The sequence below is a fragment of the Danio rerio genome, chromosome 12 (genome assembly GCF_049306965.1).
Source record: "Danio rerio strain Tuebingen ecotype United States chromosome 12, GRCz12tu, whole genome shotgun sequence".
NCBI lineage: Eukaryota > Metazoa > Chordata > Actinopteri > Cypriniformes > Danionidae > Danio > Danio rerio.
In genome coordinates this window covers 12,067,010-12,092,087 of record NC_133187.1, presented here as the reverse complement: position 1 = coordinate 12,092,087, position 25,078 = coordinate 12,067,010, and the positions used below count along the sequence as shown (strand labels likewise).

The window sequence follows — 25,078 nt, the reverse complement described above, 5'->3', positions numbered from 1 at the left end:
CAGTATTCAGAGTGACATGATCCTTCAGAAATCACTCTAATATTAATTATTTTTGTTATTATTATCATTATTATTATTATTATTAATGGTAATAGTTATAAAAGCAATAATGACTGGAGTAGTAAATTAGTTTAAAACTTCATACAATAAGTAATAAATAAATATTGAATTAATTAGTGTTTAAAAATATATATATATTTTTTTTACATTTAATAAATATCATCTGAGGAGCAGAATAATTTTATTTAAATTATTAAATTATACTATTAACTATATTTTTTCCCGATAATCTACAGAACAAACCATTGTTATAAAATAACTTACCTAATTACCCTAACCTGCCTAACTGAGTCCCTGTATTGTAAAGTGTTAACAAAGTATGCATATTCTACATTTGTACTGTGTCGTTGGTTTTCAGGAAAAGGGTGAAGGTCAGAATGGTGCAGACAAGAGTGGACTAAGGAAACCTCCTGGTCAACTGCCATATTACCTGAGCCGCAGTAACCAAGACCAGTCGGTCATTAAAACTGGATATTGTGTCAAACAGGGAGCTGTGGTAAGTAACATAAAAAAAAACATAAAGTATATATTAAAAATGTAGATAAATTAAAGATAAAATAAATTTAAAAATCCTGGTTTGCTGTATCATATCTGATTCATCAGGTTTTTAATTTTTATGAAATAGGCAATCCCGACTAAAACAAACACCGCAGTTTTAGTTTCTTAATAATAGACCCTTTTCACAAGACTGTTATGATGCATTAAACGATCATCAGCATCTTATTCCTTGAAAGCTTGTAAAACACATGAACGAAAAAACATGTGGACATTGCTATGTATTAATTTATGTAAAGTCTCAGATTTTTGTTCATTTTCAGAATACAAGTGAAAATATTTGAGAGCTCCCTCGTCCTCCATAGACAGCAAGATTCCAGACTCATTCAAAGTCCAAATCACATTATCAAAACAGACCAAATGCCTTCAGTGGTTCAATCAGAATATTATCAAGGTACAACAATAACGACTTTGAGAAAAATAAACTTTTAAATAGTGTCAGTATAATGTGCATGTTTACGAGCACTGTGCATGACTTTCTCTTGAAACTAAGCAAAGTTTCACATGAGGTACACATCAGAGGCCTGACACTGAGCAGAAGAAACTGTAGAAAAAAGTATTCTCATAGCTTTATAATATTCTAATTATCAAACCTAAACCCTATTTTCACCCGTCTCAAAAAATTTTTTTTGATGTTATATATGCATAAAAAACTGTCAAACAGTTAAGAAAAAGTGCTTTTTTGTAAATTTGGACCACAATCCACATATATGGACATCGTTTTTCTCTAAAAGTACATCATATCAACAGATGATACTTCAATAAGCACAAATAGCTGAAAGAAATAAAACATGCATGTAAAAAACACCTTTAGTACAATATATTTTATAATAATACAATTATTATTATACCTTTAGTATAATATTATATTGCAAATACTGTATTGACAGTGACAGCTTTTCGTAATGCCATTACTGTACATCCAACTTTTCTTTTACCTCTTTTTCTGTTTTGCCTAATGTCTATCCATATTAAATATTGCTATTATTTTTGATGAATTAGTGAATCATGTGCTATATCTATAGATGAATTACCATGTTTGTAAACATTCAGGATGCACGTGCAAGGAGGTGGCAGAAAAAAAGCATGAGCTAGCATTTAGAGCGAGGGAATGACATCTGATGCGGTAGAGTTTGTTGTTGTCTTAGAAATAAATTATATTGATTTTATATATATATATTATTTACATAATGCTTTCAGTGTATTATAACAGCCAGTGATAAGCACAGTGATTCGGCAAAATGAGCAGCGTTCATCTAACAGGTCCATTTGCGATAGCAACCTCCCAATGAATTTTGGATAAGACGAAATGGCCAAGCATCCAGCCCGAAATATACAATCTCATTGAAGATCCAAGTGATTTTACAAGAGGTTGGTTTTATTTTCGCTTATTCAGACTTTCTTCTTAATAATATAATTTCATAAAAGTATTAATTGCGAACTCTAAATAGTTAAATTATATTAGCAGCCAATGACTATCAAAGTACAACATTGTTCAAAGTCAAATAAACAGTGTTAATGTTGTTTTCAAGACACACTTGCAGGTTATTTCAGACTGAATATTCATAGTGCCGTGGTAAACAATATACTGTAGGGAGTGTGTTTCAAGTTGTCACTGAATGAATGTGTGAATATAAAACAAACTTTACCACAATAACCTAAACTTTCACGTTTCATTCTTAGCATTCAGTGTCCGCAGGTTAATTAACCATATGTAACTTTTTTTGCTAAAATCATTGCTGCAATCAAAAACGAGTAATGTGTATGATTCAGCATAGCGTGAACTTACCTGAAATAACATGAGGACTGCAGAGTCCAGCATTTCTAATTAGGTCGTCACTTCATTCAGCTCCCTTTTAGCCAAAGATGTCTGCAGTTGCCATAAAAAAACAGTGTCGTGTATGGTAAAAGTAAAGTTTTCTATTTTTCAACTTTCGAATTTGGCTTTCTACCGAACACAACACTACATGTTTGCGATTGCAGCCGGTCTTTTTTTGCAACCGGGAACCCGCGTGACATCATGTGTGACGTAGGTTGGTAATTCGTCTTTACATTTTCAAAGATGTAGAATTCATTTTAAGGGTTAAATGCACATTCACAGTATTGCCAATAGCTTACCAATGTATGAAGCACAGCTAACACAGGAGTTCCAAATCCGGCAGCTTGCTGTTGGTCACCGTGTGGGATTTGTGTGGTCGACCTGAATACAGTAGAAATCTGTGTGGGGAACTGTCCCTTTTATGTGAAACTCTACTTCCACATTTACATTGAAATGACTGCATTTAGTTTGTAAAATTTCAAATATGACTCCCTTTATCTTAAAGGTCCTGTGAAATTAAAATATTTTTAGATGTTTGTGTCAGTATGCAAGTATTAAGGATATCTACAAGCTTGTGTGTTCCAAAACAGTGCCAAAATTAACCTTTAGAAGATCGACTTGACTTTGATCGACTTTCTCTATTGTCCACAACTGGATTTTTATCTTTGGCTTCACCACATAGCAACATCAGCCTTGACATCACAAAAACACAAGCAACACAAATACATTCAATATTAGTGCATAAATCACATTTAAAACTCAACTAACCCACGTTAACCCATGTAGCACGTTCGTCTCACAACAAGAAGGTTGCTGATTCGAGCCTCAGCTGGGTCAGTTGGCATTTCTGTGAGGAGTTTGCATGTTCTCCCTGTGTTCGCGTAGGTTTCCTCCGGGTGCTCCAGTTTCCCCTAGTCCAAAGACATGTGGTATGGGTGAATTGGTTAGTCTAAATTGTCCGATGTGTGTGTGCGAATGAGTTTGTGGATGATTCCCAGTGATAAGTTGCAGCTGGAAGGGCATCCGTTGCGTAAAAATATGTGCTGTATAAGTTGGCAGCTCATTCCTCTGTGGCGACCCCAGATTTATAAAGGGACTAAGCCGAAAGGAAAATGAATGAATGAATGAGTAAAACCCAGTATTTAAAATTCTAATAGCAGTTGGCACGAATGACATTTGATACACATTTTTCTTTGCCAGAGGTTGCCTAAAGGGTTTTGAAGGCAAAAGCTGAAAATTTATATTTAAGGGGTGTGAACAATCTTCAATAATGATATGTGCATTCTGTTTAATTGTTGTTAGATCAATTCACATATGCCAAATGAACCATGGTAACTGGTAAAACAAGACAGGTTCCTAAAACAAGTGTCTGATTCGTTAGTTTGTTGGATCGATTTGCTTTCTGACTACAATCTATTCACTCCAGAGTTGGTTGTCTGGTACTATAGTTCGTTGGATTGTTTAGCTTTCTTACTGCGATTGATCCAATGTCGCTCCAGAGTTCATTTCAATCGGTCCGAGACCACCCCATTTAGGCAATCTCAGACTGATTGATTTGACATGGACCTGAGTGCGAGGATTCACATATGCAAAACGAACCACGGTAACTGGTGAAACAAAACAGGTTCCGAAACAAATATCTGGTTCGTTAGTTCACTGGATCAATTTGCTTTCTCACTACGATTGATTCAATGCTGCTCTAGAGTTTGTTTCAATCGAACCGAGACCACCTCACTCAGGCGATCTTGGACCGATTGATTTGGCGTGGATCTGAGGGCGATTGCGAGATTCACATATGCCAAATAAACCATGCTAACTGGGTAAATGAGACAAAGCTTCCGAAACAAATGTCTGGGTGTGAAAGCACCTTGACATGTCCCGTCCGCTTCTTGATGCTTTTTTTCGCTTTAAGTAACCTCAACCACTCTTACTAAAAGAGCTGTGATATAAACTAAATGCTATTAGCTGATTTTATAAGGGGGAGGAGCTACAATATGCCCCACCCTGTTTTCTTATTTGAGATTATGTTGAGTTAAGATTCAGTTGAGTTTTAAAAAAATAAGTAAGGTTTATTTATGAACTAATTTTGAGAGGATCCTATGCTTTTGATTGATCACGGCTGGTCCTGCATGAGCTCTGCATATTGCGCCAATCAGATGAATACTGTCACTATAAATAATCAGAGTTTTCCACTTCAGTTATCTTCATCTTGAAGAATCCCTCCTTCCACTTTTACTCCTCCCCTTCTCCTGATAGGGCGGCACAGCAGCCCAGTGGTAAGCACTTTGTCAACTTTGTATTGTAGGATAACACACTTCAAACAAACAAGTACATCAAGGCATATTTTTACACCTGTAAACTTTAACAGATGAAGTTGAAGTCCATTTTTTTGCCCCAATAATTTAAAATAATGTTTCCCAAGTGAATCAAACCAAGGAGTTTTTCATAGTATTTCCTATAAAACACAAATAATTGTTCTGGAGTCATAATAAGTCTTATTTCTTACAGTTTATTTCTTGAATAAAAGCAGTAAAAAAGCCTCCTTTAAGAAATATTTACTATTTGTTTTTTGATAGTCTACACAACAAACCAGTTATACAGTAGCTCGACTAATTATTCCAACTTTTCTAGTTAACATAACCTATTGAAGTCTTTAAATTACACTTTAATCTGAATCAAAGACTATAGAATACTCAACGGGACTTTGTCTGTATACAACTAACTTCTAAATAACTAGTAAAATATTATGCACTGGCTGTCACCATGGGAAAGATTAAAAAGTAGTAATTAGAAATAAGTTAGGTTAACTATTGTGTTTAAAAACGTGTTGTAATAAATCATGTGTTGAAAACTTGTGCTTTATGTCAAGACGGAAACCAAAAATGAATGAAGGCAAAACTTAACAAGTTGAATATTCCTTTTACATGAGCGTGACTGAAAACTAAACTGGGTGAATGTGTTACATCTGTTCTCCGGCACTTGCGACTGTTTGTAAGTTCAAGACTGCATTTCCTAATGTAAAACTGTGTACAGTCAATTTCTAATTAATAATACCCATGTATAGCCGAGTACTTCCTCGAAGTACTTAGGAAATCGCTATTGAAAACAAAAGTGTAATATAAACAACCGTAGACATTTTGATAGTGTTTCACAACTAATGGCTGATCTCGCTTCTCCCTGGCGTTTTGACGCCCCCCATACATTTTTTCGATAAAACGATAATGACCGTTCGATAAGTGTTTGATAGTATTTACGCACTATGCTAATGGCTGCGCAGGCACTTTGCAGCCTGCCCTTCCAAATGCCGCTCACAGTACAAGTGTACAGCCATACAGTGTTAGGTGCACTTGGAGTAAGTCAAAAATAAGGTAAAAAGGTCGAAGTCACAGACATTGTTGACAAGAAACATGACTAATCATCGGTAGTCTGGAGCTACTTCGTTTTTTGCAATACAACACAAAACAGAGCAACGTGCACTGCAAACTGTGCAGACGACTCATGTCATCAAAAGCAGGCAACACCACAAACCTGTTTTGTCGTTTAGAACATTGCCACCCTTATGAACATGCAACTGAATTACAAACCCTAACAAGTGTAGGTAAACCAGCGCAACTACCCATCATTTTCGAAAGCCGTGCTTACGAGAATAAAAACCCCGAAAAGACAGGCGAAAAATATGACAGACACAGTCTCAAACACATCTCAATGAATACTTGATGCTTGCTGTAAACTACAAGCTGCACTATTTAAGGGCATTTGTTACGACATTGATAGGAACTTTTGTTGTCAAGCTTATGTTTCTTTTTTAATATTCAGATATTTTCTTTGGAATTTTTAATACATATTGTCCCTCATCGACAGTAAAAGAACCAGCCTTTATGAAGACATAATCTTTAAAATAATGAAATAATAAAAATGCAGCAAGTATATGACAGACGTTTACATAATCAGTGGATATTTAATTAAATCCTTATTTATGGAGTATCATCCATCTGCAGTTGTTTAAGGCGGGCACGAAATAAAAATATATACACTTTATATATTTTTCTTTGAAAATGTATCTTTTTGCAACGAATTTCGTTATGTATAGTATGTAACTTAAATCGGTCACACTTTACAATATTCATTAGATAATGTTAATTAATCCATTAACTAACATGAACAACAATGAACAATACATTTACTACTGTTTTTGTTCATGTTAGTTAACGTTAGTTAAAGAAAATACAGTAGTTCATTGTTAGTTCATGTTAGTTCATCCATCTGAGGTGAAGCGCTTTAAAACAAGTCCACTATAGTATATGCTTTAGCGCCAAAACAATCATTCATTCATTTTCTTGTCACTTAGTCCCTTTATTAATCCGGGGTTGCCACAGCAGAATGAACAGCCGCCAAAACAATCAATTAAACTATTTTCACGGTTTCATTTTAATTCATTAGCGTAGAGCGGTTTGAGTAGCATCAGCTAGTCTTTACAAGCTTTTTGCAGCACTGATAGATTTCTTAAATTATCTCGGATTAATAAACTTGGTCTGAAGCATCAGAGAGCTCAGAACCTCGTTGAGTGAATGGAGAGGCTCCCCACATGTCTCGCCGTGATGCACGATTTATAAAATGAGAGTCTGCATAGGCCTATTCGTGCCAGTCTTTGAGGTAAAATTTAAACACCCTCGGATATAACCAAGACGTGCGCATATCAGGTTTCTTATGCGTCCCGCAATATGAAATGACAAGAGAATGACTGCGTAAGTAAGGTAACTGTACTCACTTTATGCAATGCGTGGATGTGTCTCACACTGCAAAGCATAACTAAACCTTTAAAGGTCCATCTTTAATTAGTTATCGATAAGGTCTATCGATTTAAGGGTTATTGACAGCCAATCGATCATCAAGTAATCGTTAACATCTCTAAATAAAATAGTCTATATATTGTAGGATATTTCACCCTAAGTTCACCATACTCACCATTAAAAGGACGGTTTACCCAAAACTGAAAATTCTGTTACCGTTAACTCACATTTTGCTTGTTCCAAACCGGTTTTATTTTATTTATTTATTTTGAGGTTGAACAATAATATCCAATAACTTGTAGGTAATGTCTTTGGTTGTTAAAAACTTGAACAGTAAATGATGAAGTAAGATTCTTTTGTTTATTATTTTATTATTTATATTGTCAGAGAGCTAAAACATTTCACAAAATGTGTTTAATCAGCTGCACAAAGCGATTGGCATGCTGAAAATCCTATAAAATTAATAGGTATAAAGATTTGACATGTATCGTGATAATTATCAACATTAACTGATATAAAAAAAAGGTAATGATAATTTTTTACCATATAACCTAGCTCTATTCCTAACACATTCACAAGCAGAGAAACTCTCGAGACCTACCTGAGCTCAAACTCCCCTCTTGCCCTTCAAACAGGAGGGAGCCCCAGGCTCGAGAATATTGTGAGCTCAGGGCTCTCTCCCGGGACAGCATGCCAAAAATGCTTTATTATCAATCATCAGCTAAGTGTGAACTCTTGAAATGCATATTTACCTGTACCTGTAAGCTGCATTGTTGCATCATCAAAACTGACCATTTCATAATCACATAATCACTGCCTACACACTCTAAAATTGTGGCTAGCTTAACAGCTCCGTAGTTTCTCTAACAGCACTATCTTCTGTCATTCTGCAGATGAAGAACTGGAAGAGGAGATACTTCATGCTGGATGACAATGCACTCAGCTACTTCAAAACAGACATGGTCAGTCTCTCCTGAATGTTGATTTCTCCTTATTTCTCCAGAGTCTTGCACACTTCCATTGTCCTTGAACTATTCTCAAACCCATTGACCGTTCTTTGTTTGCATTGTGTTTTGCACCTGTGCATTTGTGAGCCCGTCTCTAAGCTCCCATCTGATTAGTGAAAGTCCGGCCTGTGTATTGTTCATGCCATCTGATCTTTCGGCCAATCGCATTTCACCAAATGGAGCATATTTACATACGAGCTCCTAGAATTAGATCAGTGACTCATGTGGGAGTGAAAGCTTGTGTCCAGTGGAGGTTCTGTGTATGTGCGTGCAGCATGTATGTGTGTAGTTGTTTGAACTTGTTCACGATGTTTTGAATTCCTCTTGCTGAGTGTCAACAGGATTACTTTGTCTGGACAAGTCTGCATTTGTGAATTTAGGATTGCTTCCTCTTAAAGGGGGCCTATTATGTCCCTTTTTGCAAGATGTAAAATGTTCCTAGTATGTGTTTGAGAAGTTTCAGCTCAAAATATCACACAAATAATCTTTTATAAGTCTTTTGAAACTGCCACTTTTAGGCTTTGATCCTAATTGTAAGATTTTTTGTGAATACCGGTTTATATTGAAATGATATTGTGCTTCCTGGGCTATTTTCACAAGAGGGAGGGAGCTACAAATGTCTATTTGTCAGCATAGTGGCAGATTCAAAAACAAGACTAACGTCCTATGCTGATGAGGGACTAACTGGGGGGGGGGGGGATGGGGGGGTTCCCCTTCCTATAAAATAATGTCAATCAAAGTGTTTCTGTGTTTCTGTTTTTTTAAGTGTGATTATATAAAAAAAAAAACACTTCATTTTTACTATTAAAAGCTGGTTACAATCCCAGAATGTTGCCACACAACTGTTTAAATCTCTTATAAAAATGAGGTTTTTACATAATAGGTTTTTAAATTTCATTTAAAATTTTGTCAATGTATATTTATAATTATAAACAAAAACAATGTAGTCATATTAATATATTCACTCACTTCATATTGCTCCTCACAAGCTTCATAGAAAACTATATACGTATATATATATATATATATATATATATATATATATATATATATATATATATATATACATATATATATATATATGTATGTATGTATGTATGTATGTATGTATGTATGTATGTATGTATGTATATATATATATATATATATATATATATATATATATATATATATATATATATATATATATATATATATATATATTAGTCTGTATTTTTTTTAAAACTCCCAAACAAAACTTATATTCATTCATTCATTCATTTTTTCTTTGGCTTAGTTGAGCATTTATCAGGGATCGCCACAACGCAATAAACGCCAACTATTTCATCATATGTTTTACGCCGCGGATACCCTTCCAGCCAACCTCCATAAACTCTCACATGCACACATATACACTATGGGCAATTTAGTTAATTCAATTCACCTACAGCACATGTCTTTCGACTGTGGAGGAAACTGGAGCATCCGGTGGAAACCATCGCGGGGAAAATATGCTAACTGACCCAGCCGGGACTCAAACCTTCTTGCTGTGAGGCGACAGTGCTTACCACTGAGCCACTGTGTCACCCTAAAGGCTGATTTATACTTCTGCGTCAAACGCCAGCGTATGCTACAGCGCTGACGCATAGTTCTCCGCCATGGCCGTCGGCACCGCTGACGTGCACCTCTCAAAAAATGTAACTACACGTCGCAACGACGTGTAGCACAAGCTCTGTGATTGGTCGGCTTGGTAGCGCTGACAAGTCAGGGTGGGACCAAGAGCCGCGTTAATGGTGCGAGCCTGATGGAGCGATTGTTTACAAGTGTGGAGTCCCGTAAAGGAGCTCCGGATGGAAATTTTTGTTTTGTGTTTACCTCATAGTTAAAGTTATTGCACTTCTGCCGGTTCCTGCCTTAAAATGAGCGAGTTTGAGCCACTTGTACATCACGGAAGTGTTCAGGAAAAGCAAAACAGCAGCGAAGAAACTCGACACAAAGGACCATTAACACTTGACTGCCAACTAGTGTTTCGGAAGTGTTAATGCAGACCAACAGGGACAGCGTGCAGAAGTATACATGCACAGCTACGCGCGTTGCATGCGCCGTGGGTTACGCCGGTCACTTGACGCAGAAGTATAAACCAGGCTTAATATTATATAGTGCTGCGTTCACACCGATTTCGCCCGAATCGTTCAAGTTCGAAAAACTGAACTTCAGCGACGATCGCGCCACTTTAACCAATCAGGAGCTTGCTCTAGTGGGGGCCGTAATTATGACCTAGCGCCTATTGTTGGTGTCCCTGGGGAAAATCCTCCTGCACACACCGACAACACTTCATCAAACTGGGCTCGGCTCAGTCAGAAGCACCGCTGAAAGCTTTCATCATCCAGGTTAAGTTTCTGGAGGAGTTTATGATCTCACAGAGCTGGATACATCTCTGAATGGATCTAGTGGACTAAGACACAGCTCCAAATGTATCGACGCTGTTTTTCAGCCTTCATAAAGCACATAAACACAGTTATTTTTTCAATAAAATCTACGTTAGCCATTTAGCAATAAAGCTAGAGTCACCGGGCAGACAGAAGCCTTTCCCTTCATGTGAACCCGCGAGTGTTGTGACGTGAATTTGACGCACAAATGAAGCAGATTTTGACTCGTAAATGAAGCGAGTATACTCAGATGTTCACGTGTCTATTTACACACGAAAATCACGATTCATCCACATTTTCCGCATCTGGTGTAAGCACAGCATTAGTCTATACTATTTTTGCAAAACTCCAAAAATATATAATAACTGAATACTAGCCACAGTAAAACACTCACAAATTGTATTAATTGTCATATAAATTATGATTACACCCACTGCACTGAATACGTAACAGTTTTTTAATGTTAAAATAATAGATGAATGCCAATGTGATGTATGCTACATTTTTTTATTTATAAAATACAGTTGAAGACCGAATTATTAGCCTCCCTTTGATTTTTTGATTATTTATTTATTTTTAAAATATTTTCCAAATGATGTTTAACAGACCAAGGAAATTTTCACAGTATGTCTAATATTATTTTTTTCTTCTGAAGAAAGTCTTATTTGTTTTATTTCGGCTAGAATAAAAGCAGTTTTTAGTTTTTAAAAAGCCATTTTAAGGTCAAAATTATTAGTCTCTTTAAGCTATATTGTTTGAGTCTACAGAACAAACCATCGTTATACAATAACTTGCCTAATTACCCTAACCTACCTAGTTAACCTTATTAACCTCGTTAAACCTTTAAATGTCACTCTAAGCTCTATAGATGTGTCTTGTAAAATATTATTTACTGTCATCATGGCAAAGATAAAATAAGTAATTTATTAGAAATGAGTTATTTAAACTATTATGTTTAGAAATGTGTGGAAAAAAATTCCATTAAACAGAAATTGGGGAAAAAATAAACAGGGCCAATAATTCAGGGGGGCTCATAATTCTGACTTCGACTGCATATAAAATATTTATTATTTTATTTTGCTAGCTCACATCAGTTTGATGGGTTTAGCCATATTCTTAACCACACTCCTCTTAGCATTAGTTATGCTACAGGGGAATTATGCGCAAAGAGAAAGCCCTGCCCCCTACTCAATATTTGTTTTCAGATGGAAGTACATCAACATGCTGAAATAAAAGTCTCAGCAACTTCCAGTTCACACAGACTTTAAAACAAATAAATCCTTGGTTTATGTAACCGACAAAGCAGTGGCACATAGTAAAAAACGTTTTCTCTTACTTTTGACAGGTGAGATTTAATAAAAGCTTTTTTGTACCAACGTGAAAGTTTTGAGTTACCTCAAAAGACCTGTCTAAACTTGATTTCTCAATTTAATTCCTCTTTATTGTTTGGATCAAACATCTTTCTTCACAGGTATATATTTTCCAACATGGTAAACTTGATCAGTAGCTCACCTGGTACAGCCTGTGAAGTTTTTATGACAATTCAGTCTGTTGGTCTCATCCCCTATCTCGGTCTTTCCAACTTTACTTCCTCTCTACAGACGGTAATATCCAAATGAACGCAAAAACAAAAAACATAAATCTAAAAAAACAACATGACCATACCTTAGGCTGTTTTGTCTGCAGAACATGATTGTAGAAAGATGTAAGGTTAGTAATGGGATGTAATGTTTTTTGAGTTTCAACAGAACACTGAGTATTGATTGCACTTATTTGTTAATTACAAATAATATGCAGGTATTTTAATATGCAAATATTTAAGGCTGATTACGTCATGCTCAGTGCTTCATGGGAGCTTTGCTTACTGTGGCTCAGTAATCTGTAGAATTGTCTGTACAATGTCATGATTTCTTTTTTTTTTTTTCCTTTTCCCTGTCTTTAAACTGAAATATGTCAACATAAACAAAGGAGGCTGAGAAAAAATGTTCTGTATAAAGCATTATAAAGAAAACCAATACATTTTCTGAGGCACTTAAGGATGAGGAAAATAAAGCGTAAGTTTCATTTTTGGGTGAACTATCCCTTTAAAAACATCCAGAAATAGAGCATTTTTACTGAACAGTTGTACTTGGAAATTTGTAAAAGGAAATTATGTAGGAAATCAACTCAGGGTTAGGAAGTTTACGCCCCCAAATGTGAAGTACATGACACTGGATTAGCAATTTTAAGGATGAGAAGATTCTATTATCACTAATGTCATTTTAGCACGGATGGGTGGGCAGTTGTTTGGCTTGTGACGCACATTTTCTCTCAAATAAAGTGATTGGCACATCTTCTTGTCTGAAGAAGGAACCATTTTTGGCTGTAGTAGTTTAAAATCATTATAAACTGTGGGGGCAGAACAATGGTAATTCGTTCCAACGTTCAAACACACAACTTCCTGTTAAAGCTTTTTGACAAACTTTATTCTCCACAGATTTATAGGACGGATATTATTTTTATTCCCATCAAGTTAAGAATAGCACAGACTGATACAAACTGATCTTCTGCATCTGACAGTGAAAGTTCAATGAAATAATGACTAGAAGTTATTCGTTGGATCAACTGTTTTGGATAATTGCATTTATAGTTAATGTTTTTGAAGATTCTTATGCTCACTAAGGTTGTTCGTTTGATGGAAAATACAGTAAATTAGTAAAGTTGTTAAAGTAATATTGTTAGTAAATCCTAAAAATAACAAATATTAACAGGGTGTCCATGGGGTCTCAAAAAGTATTAAAGGGGTGGTCCACTACGATCTCATATTTTAAACTTTAGTTGGTGTGCAATGTAGCTGTGTGAACATAAACGACATCTCTGAATGTAAAAAGCTCTAAGTTCAATGCAAAGGGAGACCTTGGTTTTTACAGAGTTAGCTTAGCAAAGCCTACAATAAACGAATTTTGGGGACTACAAAAAAATACTTCCAGCCCTTGTGAGATCACAAACATACTTTTACCACGCACACACACTGCGCAGCTAAGGGCCTTGGCCAGAGGCACTGTAATGTTATAGCAGAGATGGCTAAAATGCTTTCAAACACTGTTGTTTCCACAGAGCTTCGTCTGTTTCTGTATTTGGACTTCCAAAGGGCACGACACAAAGACAGAAGTGCTTACAGTTCAATATTAACTATGTTCCAGAGAATTATAAAATATACAGCAAGCATGATTTGACAAAACAGCTCCAGAATCTCTCCCAGTTCAGTGCTGGATTCGGTTAAAATCTCCTCAAAGCAAAAGCTGTGAACTACAACCTGCAAGTGTTTTTATTTGTTAAAATTGATCATGACGTCTACAGTATCTAGCGTTAATGGTATGCTGTAGCAAAGATGTAAACAACAGGAAATGCTGTTTTGCAACGCAAACGATTTAGCTACAAATTTATATTTATCAGTCAAACTGCTATAAACACACACACTTCACCAGCGCGTGCAGCCTCTGTCTATGTGTGTGCGCTACTTTGCATTGATTCTCTTTAGGCAGCTTTCCCATGCGTTTTACATCTCAGATAATGAAGTCGTAAAAGATATGTGAACGATTTATATTACTTACACCTGCATATTCCGTATATATGTGAAAGATGTCGTGTAACGCATTGAGTTAAAAAATACAGGAGAGCTCGCCTAACTCATGTAGCAGCAGAAAAATAAATCAAGGCTCACACAGGTCGCATCCCACATCTTGTGCTTTATTCTTCTGTCAGCAGTGTCTTAATCCAAGCATTAGAGAAAAAGAAAAAGAAAGTCCCGGGCACATGCGCTTGTTACAGAAAGTTCACACATTCACACACACACAAATGATCTCTCTTAAAGGAGCCGCACCCCATTTTCACTCATTACAGACACTTGTCAGATTTTATTTTAGAGAGCAGGCAGGAGGTTGACTGACTGTTTACACAGCAGAAAAGTGCGTGTCTGTACGGGCGTGATGTGGAGCTGATCCGCGAATTGCAGCACATTATGACGATGACCAATCAGAGTCACTTGAGGGCGGGCCTTTCAGATGAACTAGGAAATATATCAGTCGTTTTCATCTTAGCTGAGTAGCTGTATAAAATCAAAGTGAGATTTATGAAAAAATAACATGATTTCCTTCAAGTGAAACATGAACACACATTGCTTTGCATCTTATAAACACAACCAAGCCTTAAAGAGCCCATATTATACATGAAATAGGGTCATATCTTGGTTGTAAGGGTCTCCAACAACAGTCTTAATATGCATGCAAGGTCAAAAAACACTTTCATGGTCTTATAATCTGCATTTACTTTTACCTAATTATCCCAGCGACTCCTGTATGAATCGTCCAGTGATTCATTTGTACCCAAACCCCTTCTTAGCGCCAAGCTAATCTGCGCTGATTGGACCGATGACAGTCTGCTGTGATTGGTTGACACTGACTGCTTTCAGCCAGAGACAGAGTAAATAGCTAGCAGCTAATCAACAAAATAGAATTAGTCAGTCTGTATACACGCTCGATAGTGTAAGGCGTGGAGTTTAGCTGCCAGTGGATAAATGTAAATACAGTCGATGGACTTGAAAATACAGACGACTAACTAAAACTCCCAAGAACTGGTGAGGAGATCTCCTAGCTTGTCACATTCTGCTCTTTTCACAGACACACACACATATTGCCCTCATCCTCACGCACGTGCCCACGCACACACACACATATTGCCCTCGTCCTCACGCACGCGCCCACACACACACACACGCACACACACACTTATACACTTATACACACTTAGGGGGGTTAGGGGTTGGGAAGAGGGGTTCTGTGTCAGAGGGCGGGGCTGCATGTTTCAAATCTCCCGGGTTTGCGCATGCACGTGAATAATGTGGTTTTGTTAGTACGTCATGGCGAAACACCTAATGACTCGTTATCAAGTCGACTCTTTATAAATGAATCAACACTTTTAAACACTACTCTTACAAATTTAAGCCTTAGCTGGATATTTCACTTCACTTAGAGCTGTGTTACACACTACATGGAAGTGCATTTTCAACAACCCATAATATGGGCTCTTTAAAATTACATTCTGGACACCCCTTTAAAAGTTGATAAATCAATTATGAGAAAATTAAGGCCGTTAGAAGGTATTAAAGCCTTAACCGCGTTTTACGATGTCTTACATTTTAAGCTTTTACCAAAGTGTTTGACTCTAAAAAAGCATAAATATATTTATTTACCTTTTATTATTAACAATGGCGTGCTTGATTCACACGATTGGTTTGGGCAGGGGCACGTCTGGCCAATTTCTTTGTCCAGGTGATGTCCCATAATTTGCGACAAACGTGGGAAGATGATGTGACGCTCTCCACATGTAGCGAAACCATAGAACGAAACAGATGGCAAAATGGGATAATGCAAGTCTGCGTATTCCTGGTTGGATTAAGACGATTTTAAAAAGTGGCTGAAGCCTGTCGCTGAAAACAACCACGTAACTTATTCTTTCAGAATAAGTCAATAAAAATAAAGAACAAAAGCTATAAAGAAACAGTAGCTTTGTTTCTTCTGAGCTAATCTGAGTTCTGTTGCATGGTTTTACTCCATTGATTTAATTAACTACAACTGTTTATTAAGTTAAAGGTTTAATACTGATTAGAACTTGAAGTGGCGAAGAGGTCTTTAAAAAGTAAAAAAAAAAAAGGTATTGAATATACTTTTAGGATTCCTACATATAATCTGATTAAGGATTAAAGTAATTTTAGTAGCTTATTAAAATATAAAATACTTAATTTAATACTTAAATACTTAATTTCAAATAGGCATGGGTCCGTATAAGATTCTGACAGAATGATAACATTGGATAAAAATATCGGTAGCACTTTATAATAACTACACACTATGAATCATTTATTAAGCATTAACAAATAGTGAATTCATTATCTGATAAGCATTAACTTTACATTAATAGACATTAGGAAGCAGTTTATAACTGCAGCTACAAATGCTCTATTCTTGACTTATAACCACAATTATAATGTGTTATTGATTTATTTTTCATTACTAAAATTAAGTATTGCATTGTTACATGTATTTCAGCACAGTTAGTAATTTTTTAAGATCATTCAGAAAGAGTTAGTAAATGATTAATAAACTATTAAAATTAACATTTATAATTCTTATTATTTAGTCATATAGTAATAGTTAATTTGTAGGTTAATTGATTTTTTATTGACTCAACTTCATCCAGTTTTGTGACCTAATCTATAGTGAGGACTATTTATGCTTTATAAATCCCGTACGAATGACAATTAAAGGCTCAGTTCTATTCTAAACAGGAAAAAAGAAAATAAACAATTTTATTCATTCCTATTCGTTTAAAGATACACAAATTAAACTGCATCAAATAAATATTAAATATTTGCAACCTTATCTAAAATAAAATTACTGTACAGTTAAACACTGCATCCTATTATATTGTTAAATTATTATATTGTGGTTGTTTTATTAAATTTTATGTTGTATTTTGACACTTGTTATTCAGCAATGTTTAAAATTTATAGAAATGTTACTTTTTAAATAAGATTGCAGATGATTGTTCATTTGATACCAAGCCTTTATATGTCATTTATAAGGGATTTATAAAGCATAAGTAGTCCTTACTTTAGATTAGGTCACAAAACTGTAGTTAATAAAGCACGCACTAACATATAAAGTCACCATTACTATCTGCCTGAATAATAAAATAAACAAATATTAATTTGAATAGTTTATCATTCATTTACTAACTCATTCTGAATGATTTTAAAAACCACCAACTACTCTTAAAGACAACTGGTTTGTAAATAATGCAATACTTCATTTAGTAATGAAAAATAAATAATTAACAAAGGAAGAAAGTACAATTATTAAGCACATTATATTTGTGGTTATAAGTCAAGAATACAGGATTTGTAGCTGCAGTTATAAACTACTTACTAACGCTTATTAATGTAGAGTTAGTGCTTAACAGCTTATTAATTCACTAGATGCTAATGCTTAGTAAATGATTCATAGTATGTAGTTATTATAAAGTAAATGATTCATAGTGTGTAGTTATTATAAAGTTTTATCAAAATATCGTGGTTTCATGGTATCACGGTGTTGTGATTACTTTTTCCCAATTGAACACAATATATTCTATCATAGTATCACAGTAGGAAACATTTAAAATATTTGAACCATAGCTTTTGATGTAGAGGTTCATTTTCTGCTGAAAATACTGTTGCCCTAAAAAACTGAATAAAATGGGTGTAAAAAAAAATGTAATAAATAAATAAATAATTACATATAAATTAGGAACGGTGTAACATAAAACTTTGGTGGTTTCAAAATCTTGACTTTGCCAAACCACGGTAAATCTTGAAACGAGTTTTTGTCCCATGTCTAATTCCAAATGTAATTTGGTTTTATTTCAATTTTAATATTATTTTACATTTTACGTTATTTGCACTGTCCTGTTACTTAGTCCCAACAAACACTGAGATAATACAAATAAAATTATAATATTTTTTTCCTATTTTAAATGATCAGAAAATAATTTGTTTTAAATGAAATTGGATTCAACTTGATTGTGAGCTCCTCTTTAAAGTAAAAACAAATACAGTGATATATTAACTGTGGTATCTCAGTCTCAGTAGCAAGAACTTGTTACTGCTTCAGCAAAAGCCGCTGATGCTGTGAATATGAGTGTTGGTGTACAGTATATGTGTGTGGGTGCGTGTAAGGGGGTCAGGCATATCGAATGCAGGAGTGAGGCTTGGTCAAAGGCTAAATCATACAGTAGATGTCAATAAAGGCTATTTCAGGGGGTGATAATTACAGGCTTGTTCTCATTGCAGCATCCTGCTCGGGCCTGTTTTTTCTGTCTGCGTGCTCACAGCGTGGCTGGATTGCTTGCTTTTTCTGAACAACCATTCACATGAAGTAAGGTCTGTATTAAATAAACCCTCTTTTTCAGGAGCGAGAGCCATTAAAGGTTATCCTTCTGAAAGAAGTGAACAAGGTGCAGGAGTGTAAACAAAGGTCAGTAGTTCTTCATTTGTGTTTTGTTTTAGAAAATTTGCTTTTAGAAAATGTTTTTGTTTTTATTTAGTTTAGTTTTGCTTTTTGTTAAACTAGAGGTTGGAAAACTGCCACAAGATGTCAGTTTGTCGTTGTTGTTTTAATACGGTTTTGGCTTAGAAAATAATATCCAAATGTGTTTAGTTTTTGAACTATTTTAAAATAAATGTGTGTGCATTTGTTGTTGTTGTTGTTGTTGTTTTTTTTGTTTTTTTTTTTGGATAATTCAGTTTATTTTTACTTCACTTGTCACACCCCCTCTTAATCCAGTGATTGGCACACTGCTTAAACAAATACCACATGATGTAAGAAAATAATTTAGTTGTCATTAAAAATAGTTTCCAATCGCATCTCTGCTACAAGATCTATTAAGCAAGAGGTTGACAAACTGCTCAGAGAAATGCCACATAATGTCTTTTTTTTTTTCTTTAGGAAATAATTTCCTAATGTGTTTTGCCACACTTCTGTTGAGCAAGAAGTTCTCAAATGCCCTATAATTTTGTTTTGTTCTGCAAATTATTTCTAAATGCATACACTGACAAAAAAGATTTCTGGAACAATTCATTGTTGCCAAAAAATATATATGGGTTGAATTTAAACAAACAAATTAAGGGCTCTGTTTTAACGGTCTAGGCGCAAAGTCTAAAGCGCATGGCGTAAACGCATTAAGCATGTGTCCGAATCCACTTTTGCCCTTTTAAGGACGGAAAAAAATGCTCTGCGTCTTGGAGCATGGTCTAACATGGTTGTATTCTGTTAATGAGTTATGAATGTGTTTTGAACATAACATGCATTAAACCAATCAGAATCCCATCTCCCATTTTCTTTAAGAGTCACTTGCGTCGCACCATGGCACATTTGCTATTTAGCCTACAAGGCAGACTTTGTAAGTGGAAAAACTGAATGCTTCACTGGTGAGAAAACAGTTAAACAGCTTCTGCAGCACGAGGATAAAGAATGAGCCTCCCCCATTCAGCCTCTTTACTTTCTCTTTACTTTTACACTTTACTTTACTTCTTTACTTTTGTAGATAAAGAAACAGAGGAATCTCACTTCACTCAAGACATCCATTACCTTACATATTAAATTTAGTTTGTTAAGCACAAGAATTTGTTTCAAAACTATTTTTAAAATCAGTTTTAATATCCAGTAATCAAATAAATGAACAATAGTAATGAAGTGTGGTCAGAAAACTGAGTTTTATCCAAGCACGCCTTATTCTTATGCCCCATATGGTGATGCATACGTCTCAAATATAACAATTCATATAATAAATAATACTGCTAATAATAATTAAATTATACAAAAGCAAATTGTCATGAATAAACTGAAAAAAGCCCCCCAACGTAAGGCATGAAAGTAGTGGTTTACATTTATGTAGATAATAATCATTTTTGTAACAATTTATTCCTTTATTTTATTTTTTTTTTCATATGTGAAGATATTTGTGTGTTGCTGTACATCCTGTGTGTATTATGCAATGTGTAAGCGTTTGGACTCGCATAGGCGCACAACTAACTCACTCTGCTCTGGACTTTAGACTAGTTTTTATAAGGTAATTGCGCGGTCTATTTCAGTTTCTCAAAATAGCAATGCGCCAACAATGCGCACCTCTTTTATAGAACACCCTTGAGTCCACAAAGTGATGCAAATGGATTTGCTATTTAAACAACGTGACACAAAATGTGACAATTATTGCAGCGCTGGTTTTGAAAATTGCAACAAATTCAGCCTCATTGCGCTGGGTGTATAATAGGGTCCTAAATTTAGTAATGTTCAACTTATTTTTGTTTGTTTAATTTCAGGCCAAATAAATTGTTTACCTTAAAGTAATAAATCCAAGGTATTATCTTTTGAATAATTTTTTTTGTGATATCTGCTACGCCTCCTATTGCACAAGAGGTTGATAAACTGCTCAAATAAATGCCACATGATTTATGCTTTTTGTCTGAGATTTTTTCACACCTGAGGGGTACTGAACAAAAGCAAGATAAGGGATTAAGCTATGTAGGATTTTCAAGCTATCCTGGCTTAGTTTAGCCTTGACTTCAGTTGTATGAAAGCAAGAAAAATTTATGTTGCATGAAAGCTCAATGCTCCGGAGTAGACTAATTACTAGGCTAACACAGTGATTTATTTGTTATGTTTGCTGTCAATGCTAATAGAAATTCAACCCATCTTATATATATATTTTGTTATATATATATATATATATATATATATATATATATATATATATATATATATATATATATATATATATATATATATATATAAGATTTATAGATATAAAGATTTTTTCTACACATGTCTAAACATAATAGTTTTAATAACTCATTTCTCATAACTCATTTAAATTCAAGTGACATTTAAAGGCTTAACTAGGTTAATTAGGTTAACTAGTTTAATATATATATATATACAAATATAAAAATAAATACATGTTCAAGTGTATTACCAATTAACACCTTAACCATTTTAGTATGTGTTATTATATTATTAATGACCTCAAGAATCAAGAGCGTCTGTGCTCCGTGTCTCGCCTTCAAACGCCACTGCACATTTACTGCGTGTCAGCATTGCCTTCTGAGGCGCAAGTTATTTATTAAATGAAGAAAACATTCACGCAGCTTCTCCTATAGCAGCAAATTCCGTTTTTACTGTTGATATTTAGCGCCAGTTAGTCAGGAATGGAATGGAATTGGATGGAAACGCTGCTTTATTCGCACATCTTTAATGCGATAATCTAATTTTGTGCATAAAGTTAATTCACGGTTTTGGATTGAAACATAATGGTAATGGCAGTGATTCAAAAATATATGTTTTGTTGAGCTGAATCTCGTTATATTTTTGATGTCAGTTGCGGGTCAGCAGAAGGAAGAGGGTGTCCCACAAATGGCAGTTTGAGACTCCTGAATTAAATTGTTGCGCATTTTGTGGTTTTGTGATTTATTTTTAGTTTATTTTTTTACAGTTGAATAAAATCTATTTTCCATTCACATATTATGAATGTCCTTCACTGCCTATAATTAATTAAAATATAAATAAAATAATATTTATTACAAGTTGATTTTAAAAAGTCACCAAAATAGTTTTGCTTTTTTTGATTTTTATCTTTTTTTCAGTACAAATTTTTCTATTCATACATTTCATTATTGAGGATTTTAAAAAAGAATAAAAATCTCTTCTCGTCTTTTTCACATAAACTCAATCTTGTGTCTCATCTCGCAAAGTAAGCATCTCGTTACACTCCCAGCATATATAGCAAATAAACAAATGTAAATATTAATCCTGCTCGCTTTTTGAGCATTGTTTTGTGAGTAAGTCTCAGATAGAACCAAGTTTCTACTTGGCATTTCAATAATCTCAGGAACTTGGATGCATGTTGAATACAGATTTTCGTAATGTATTTACACATATATTACTGTTACTCCTGGGAAATCATCTGAAAAGGATTGTGCTGAGTTTTTTTTTTTTAAGTATAAACAACTGTGAAATGTGCCAAATAAGCAGATTCACATTCATTCTACACTTTGATATAAAAAATGCTACAAATGATATTCTAGGAATCATGGATGACATTAGCAATATTCTGCAGGTGAGGATTTAACATTAAAAAAAAAAGACTTCTGGATGAAAACACACTGGGGGGAAAAACATCTTGGTGATATATGTGTGCTGTCAGGAAACATCGGGAAAACATGCCATTATCTCCAGACAGCCAGGTTTATCATAATATTGACTCGCAAAAAAAATCACAAGTTTTAAAAGTTTGGACACTTCATAAAAGTTTCAATGAATTACAGCATTCCCATCATGCATCTGTACTACTGTGCTGTTCAATAAGTACTGTATCTAATAGCCATTTACCTTTTTAGTGACTTGATGATGAGGGACAATCTTTTTGAACTGGTTACTACCACGAGAACTTTCTACATTCAGGTAGGAATATTTAATTCATTGTAATTCATGGTAAAATCTCGAGCTGGTTTATATGTAATAATGTTACGCTTTGATTTATGATGCTGGAATAAAATGCATGCAGTTATTTTTGTAATTTTATTTTATTGACAGGAGAAAAACAAAAGGTGCTTCATACTATATTGTGAATGTGAAGTCGAGATACAAGAACTAATAGTAGTTACCGTTATTGATGCAAATGGTTTTTGCATTATATTGTATAGGAATTTTGTATTACATCAATGTTATTTTCTCATGAAAGGTTTGTTAGATTCAGGCTTTCAGATTAGGAGTTTATTCTGAAAATATTGCAAGTTTGTCAAGTTAATTACCTTCACTAAGTGAAGATTATTTATAAACTAATTTTGAGAGGATCACTGTCATGGTTGCAGGTTTGTGCGCTCTTCCGTAGTGTCTGTTTGATCATGTGAGTTTGTTTTGTTTTTGTTGCCCACGTGTATTTGTTTTGGTCACGTGTTATGACGACACTCAGTTGGTTTGATTAGTTCGCCAGCTGAGGCTCATTATCACGCCTATATATATGCAACGTTTTCTGTGTTTCCTTGTCAGTTTGTTACGTGTGCTTATGTGTTCGTTTGTCTGTGCTCAGGACCGTGCGGAGTTACCACTAGACCCTGTTTTCCCGTCTGATCCCTGCTCTGGTTTCTCCTAGTCCTAGCTCCGTACTCTCTGTCACATTTATCTTGACTGTGTCAATAAATACAATTTCACTTGCACTTGGATCCATCTGAAAATTCTTTGTACGTGAAAATCACAAGATTATGATTGAACACGGCTGGTTCTGCATTAACTATGTATGATCCACCAATGAGATGATTCCTAACCCACTATAAAGAGCCAGGGTTTCTCACTACAGTCATCTTCGATTAGAAGAATCCCCCCTTCCACCCCTACTCCTCCACCTTTCCCTTCATAGGGTGGCACGGTGGCCCAGTGCCTCACAGCAAGAACGTCACCGGTTCTAGTGCTTAAATAGACCGGCCGCCGTTTCTGTGCAAAGTTTGCATGTTCTTCCCGTGCTCACTTGGGTTGTCCCCGGGTTCTCCGGTTTCCTCCAACATTCCAAAAACATGCACTACAAGTGAATTGATCGATCTAAATTTAGCTCTACAGTCAAACTATCATCCAGCAGCATATCTCTTCATAACAATCATTTTAGTCATCAGCTCTTATCAAAAAGGGGAGTTGTCGAGATCTACCTGAGCTCAAAGCTCCCCTGCGTTCTGCGATCTTTTGAGCTTAGGGCTCTCTCCGGGGACAGCATGCCAAACTTGCATATTATCAATCATTGGTTAAGTGTGAACTCTTGAAAGTGTTTATTTTAATAAGATGTACTAAATTGTCTTATAACATATTCGTTTTGTTCTCTTTGTAACCTACAGTAAAATAAAAAATATCCTCTACTTTTTGTATAACACTGTGATCACACTAAAACATTATGCTAAGTTATATATGAAAAACATTATCTTAAATCATTTGTAACTTTTTTTAAGCTTACAAACATGTACAGAAATTCATATTTTATTTCATAATCTTTAAACTAAAGAACATCACTTCACTGATCTCATCACAATGAATTTTTTTTCTTGTACTAATAAGCATTGTGATGTACATCTCAATATGAAAGAAAGGATGTTTAAAACTTCTCATGTTTACTTCAGCTTAAAAACTAAAGCTACTGGTATGTGTGTTTTATTTCTTTTAAGTCTGACAGCCCTGAAGAGATGCACGGCTGGATAAAGGCTATCTCTGGGGCCATAGTGGCCCAGCGGGGTCCTGGACGCTCAGCAGCATCTGTAAGACTCTTATTAACTCACATATCATCAGTTAGATTGTTTTTATGCTTTTGTTTGTCTTTTGTGAGGTGTTTTGTACCAATTGCTGAGCTAATTTCCAGTTTAACCATTTCTCACTTCACTTGTCACGGTTACTGATGTAACAGCCACTGGCCAATCTTGAAAGGATAGTTTTATGCTAATAGTTTTTTGGGTAATGCATTCATTACAAGTAACGTGAATTAAGTAACAAGTAAAGTAACACATTACTTTAAAAATTGAAGTAATAATATTTGAGTGACTTTTTTTAAATGTAACTCCAGTTACATTTTTAGATGAATTAATTTGCCTTTAAAAAAATTATTTGCTGAATTAAAATGACTGTAATCACATTGAATCACATTCACTGAGAGAATGAGCTCCCTGCGGGATCAGACAGAAAGCAAGATGGCAGAGCCTTACATTTCTGAGATGGAAGTATTCTCATTATTTTGAACACATACAGTGTGACGTTAAATGCGGAGCTCCTCAATTAAAAAAAAAGAGAAAAATACTCTGCAAGTTCCAAAAGAGATCAAGCCTCATGGAGGTAT

At 34.9% G+C, this 25,078-nt stretch overlaps 1 protein-coding gene across 13 annotated transcripts in view; it reads left to right on the top strand.

Moving 5' to 3' along the window:
* The window catches only part of plekha1b (pleckstrin homology domain containing, family A (phosphoinositide binding specific) member 1b), a 100,912-nt gene that overhangs the window by 56,328 nt on the left and 19,506 nt on the right, over window positions 1-25,078 (top strand). For all 13 annotated transcript variants that reach the window (XR_012387865.1, XR_012387868.1, XR_012387867.1 and 10 more), the window contains exons 7-11: window positions 419-556; window positions 8,118-8,186; window positions 18,626-18,690; window positions 22,608-22,671; window positions 24,417-24,506. Coding sequence is in view for 9 of the 13 variants with exons in the window: in XM_073918270.1 (XP_073774371.1) it covers window positions 419-556; window positions 8,118-8,186; window positions 18,626-18,690; window positions 22,608-22,671; window positions 24,417-24,506 (426 nt within the window). In the remaining 4 variants the exon portion in view is untranslated. The remainder of the gene's footprint in view (window positions 1-418; window positions 557-8,117; window positions 8,187-18,625; window positions 18,691-22,607; window positions 22,672-24,416; window positions 24,507-25,078) is intronic.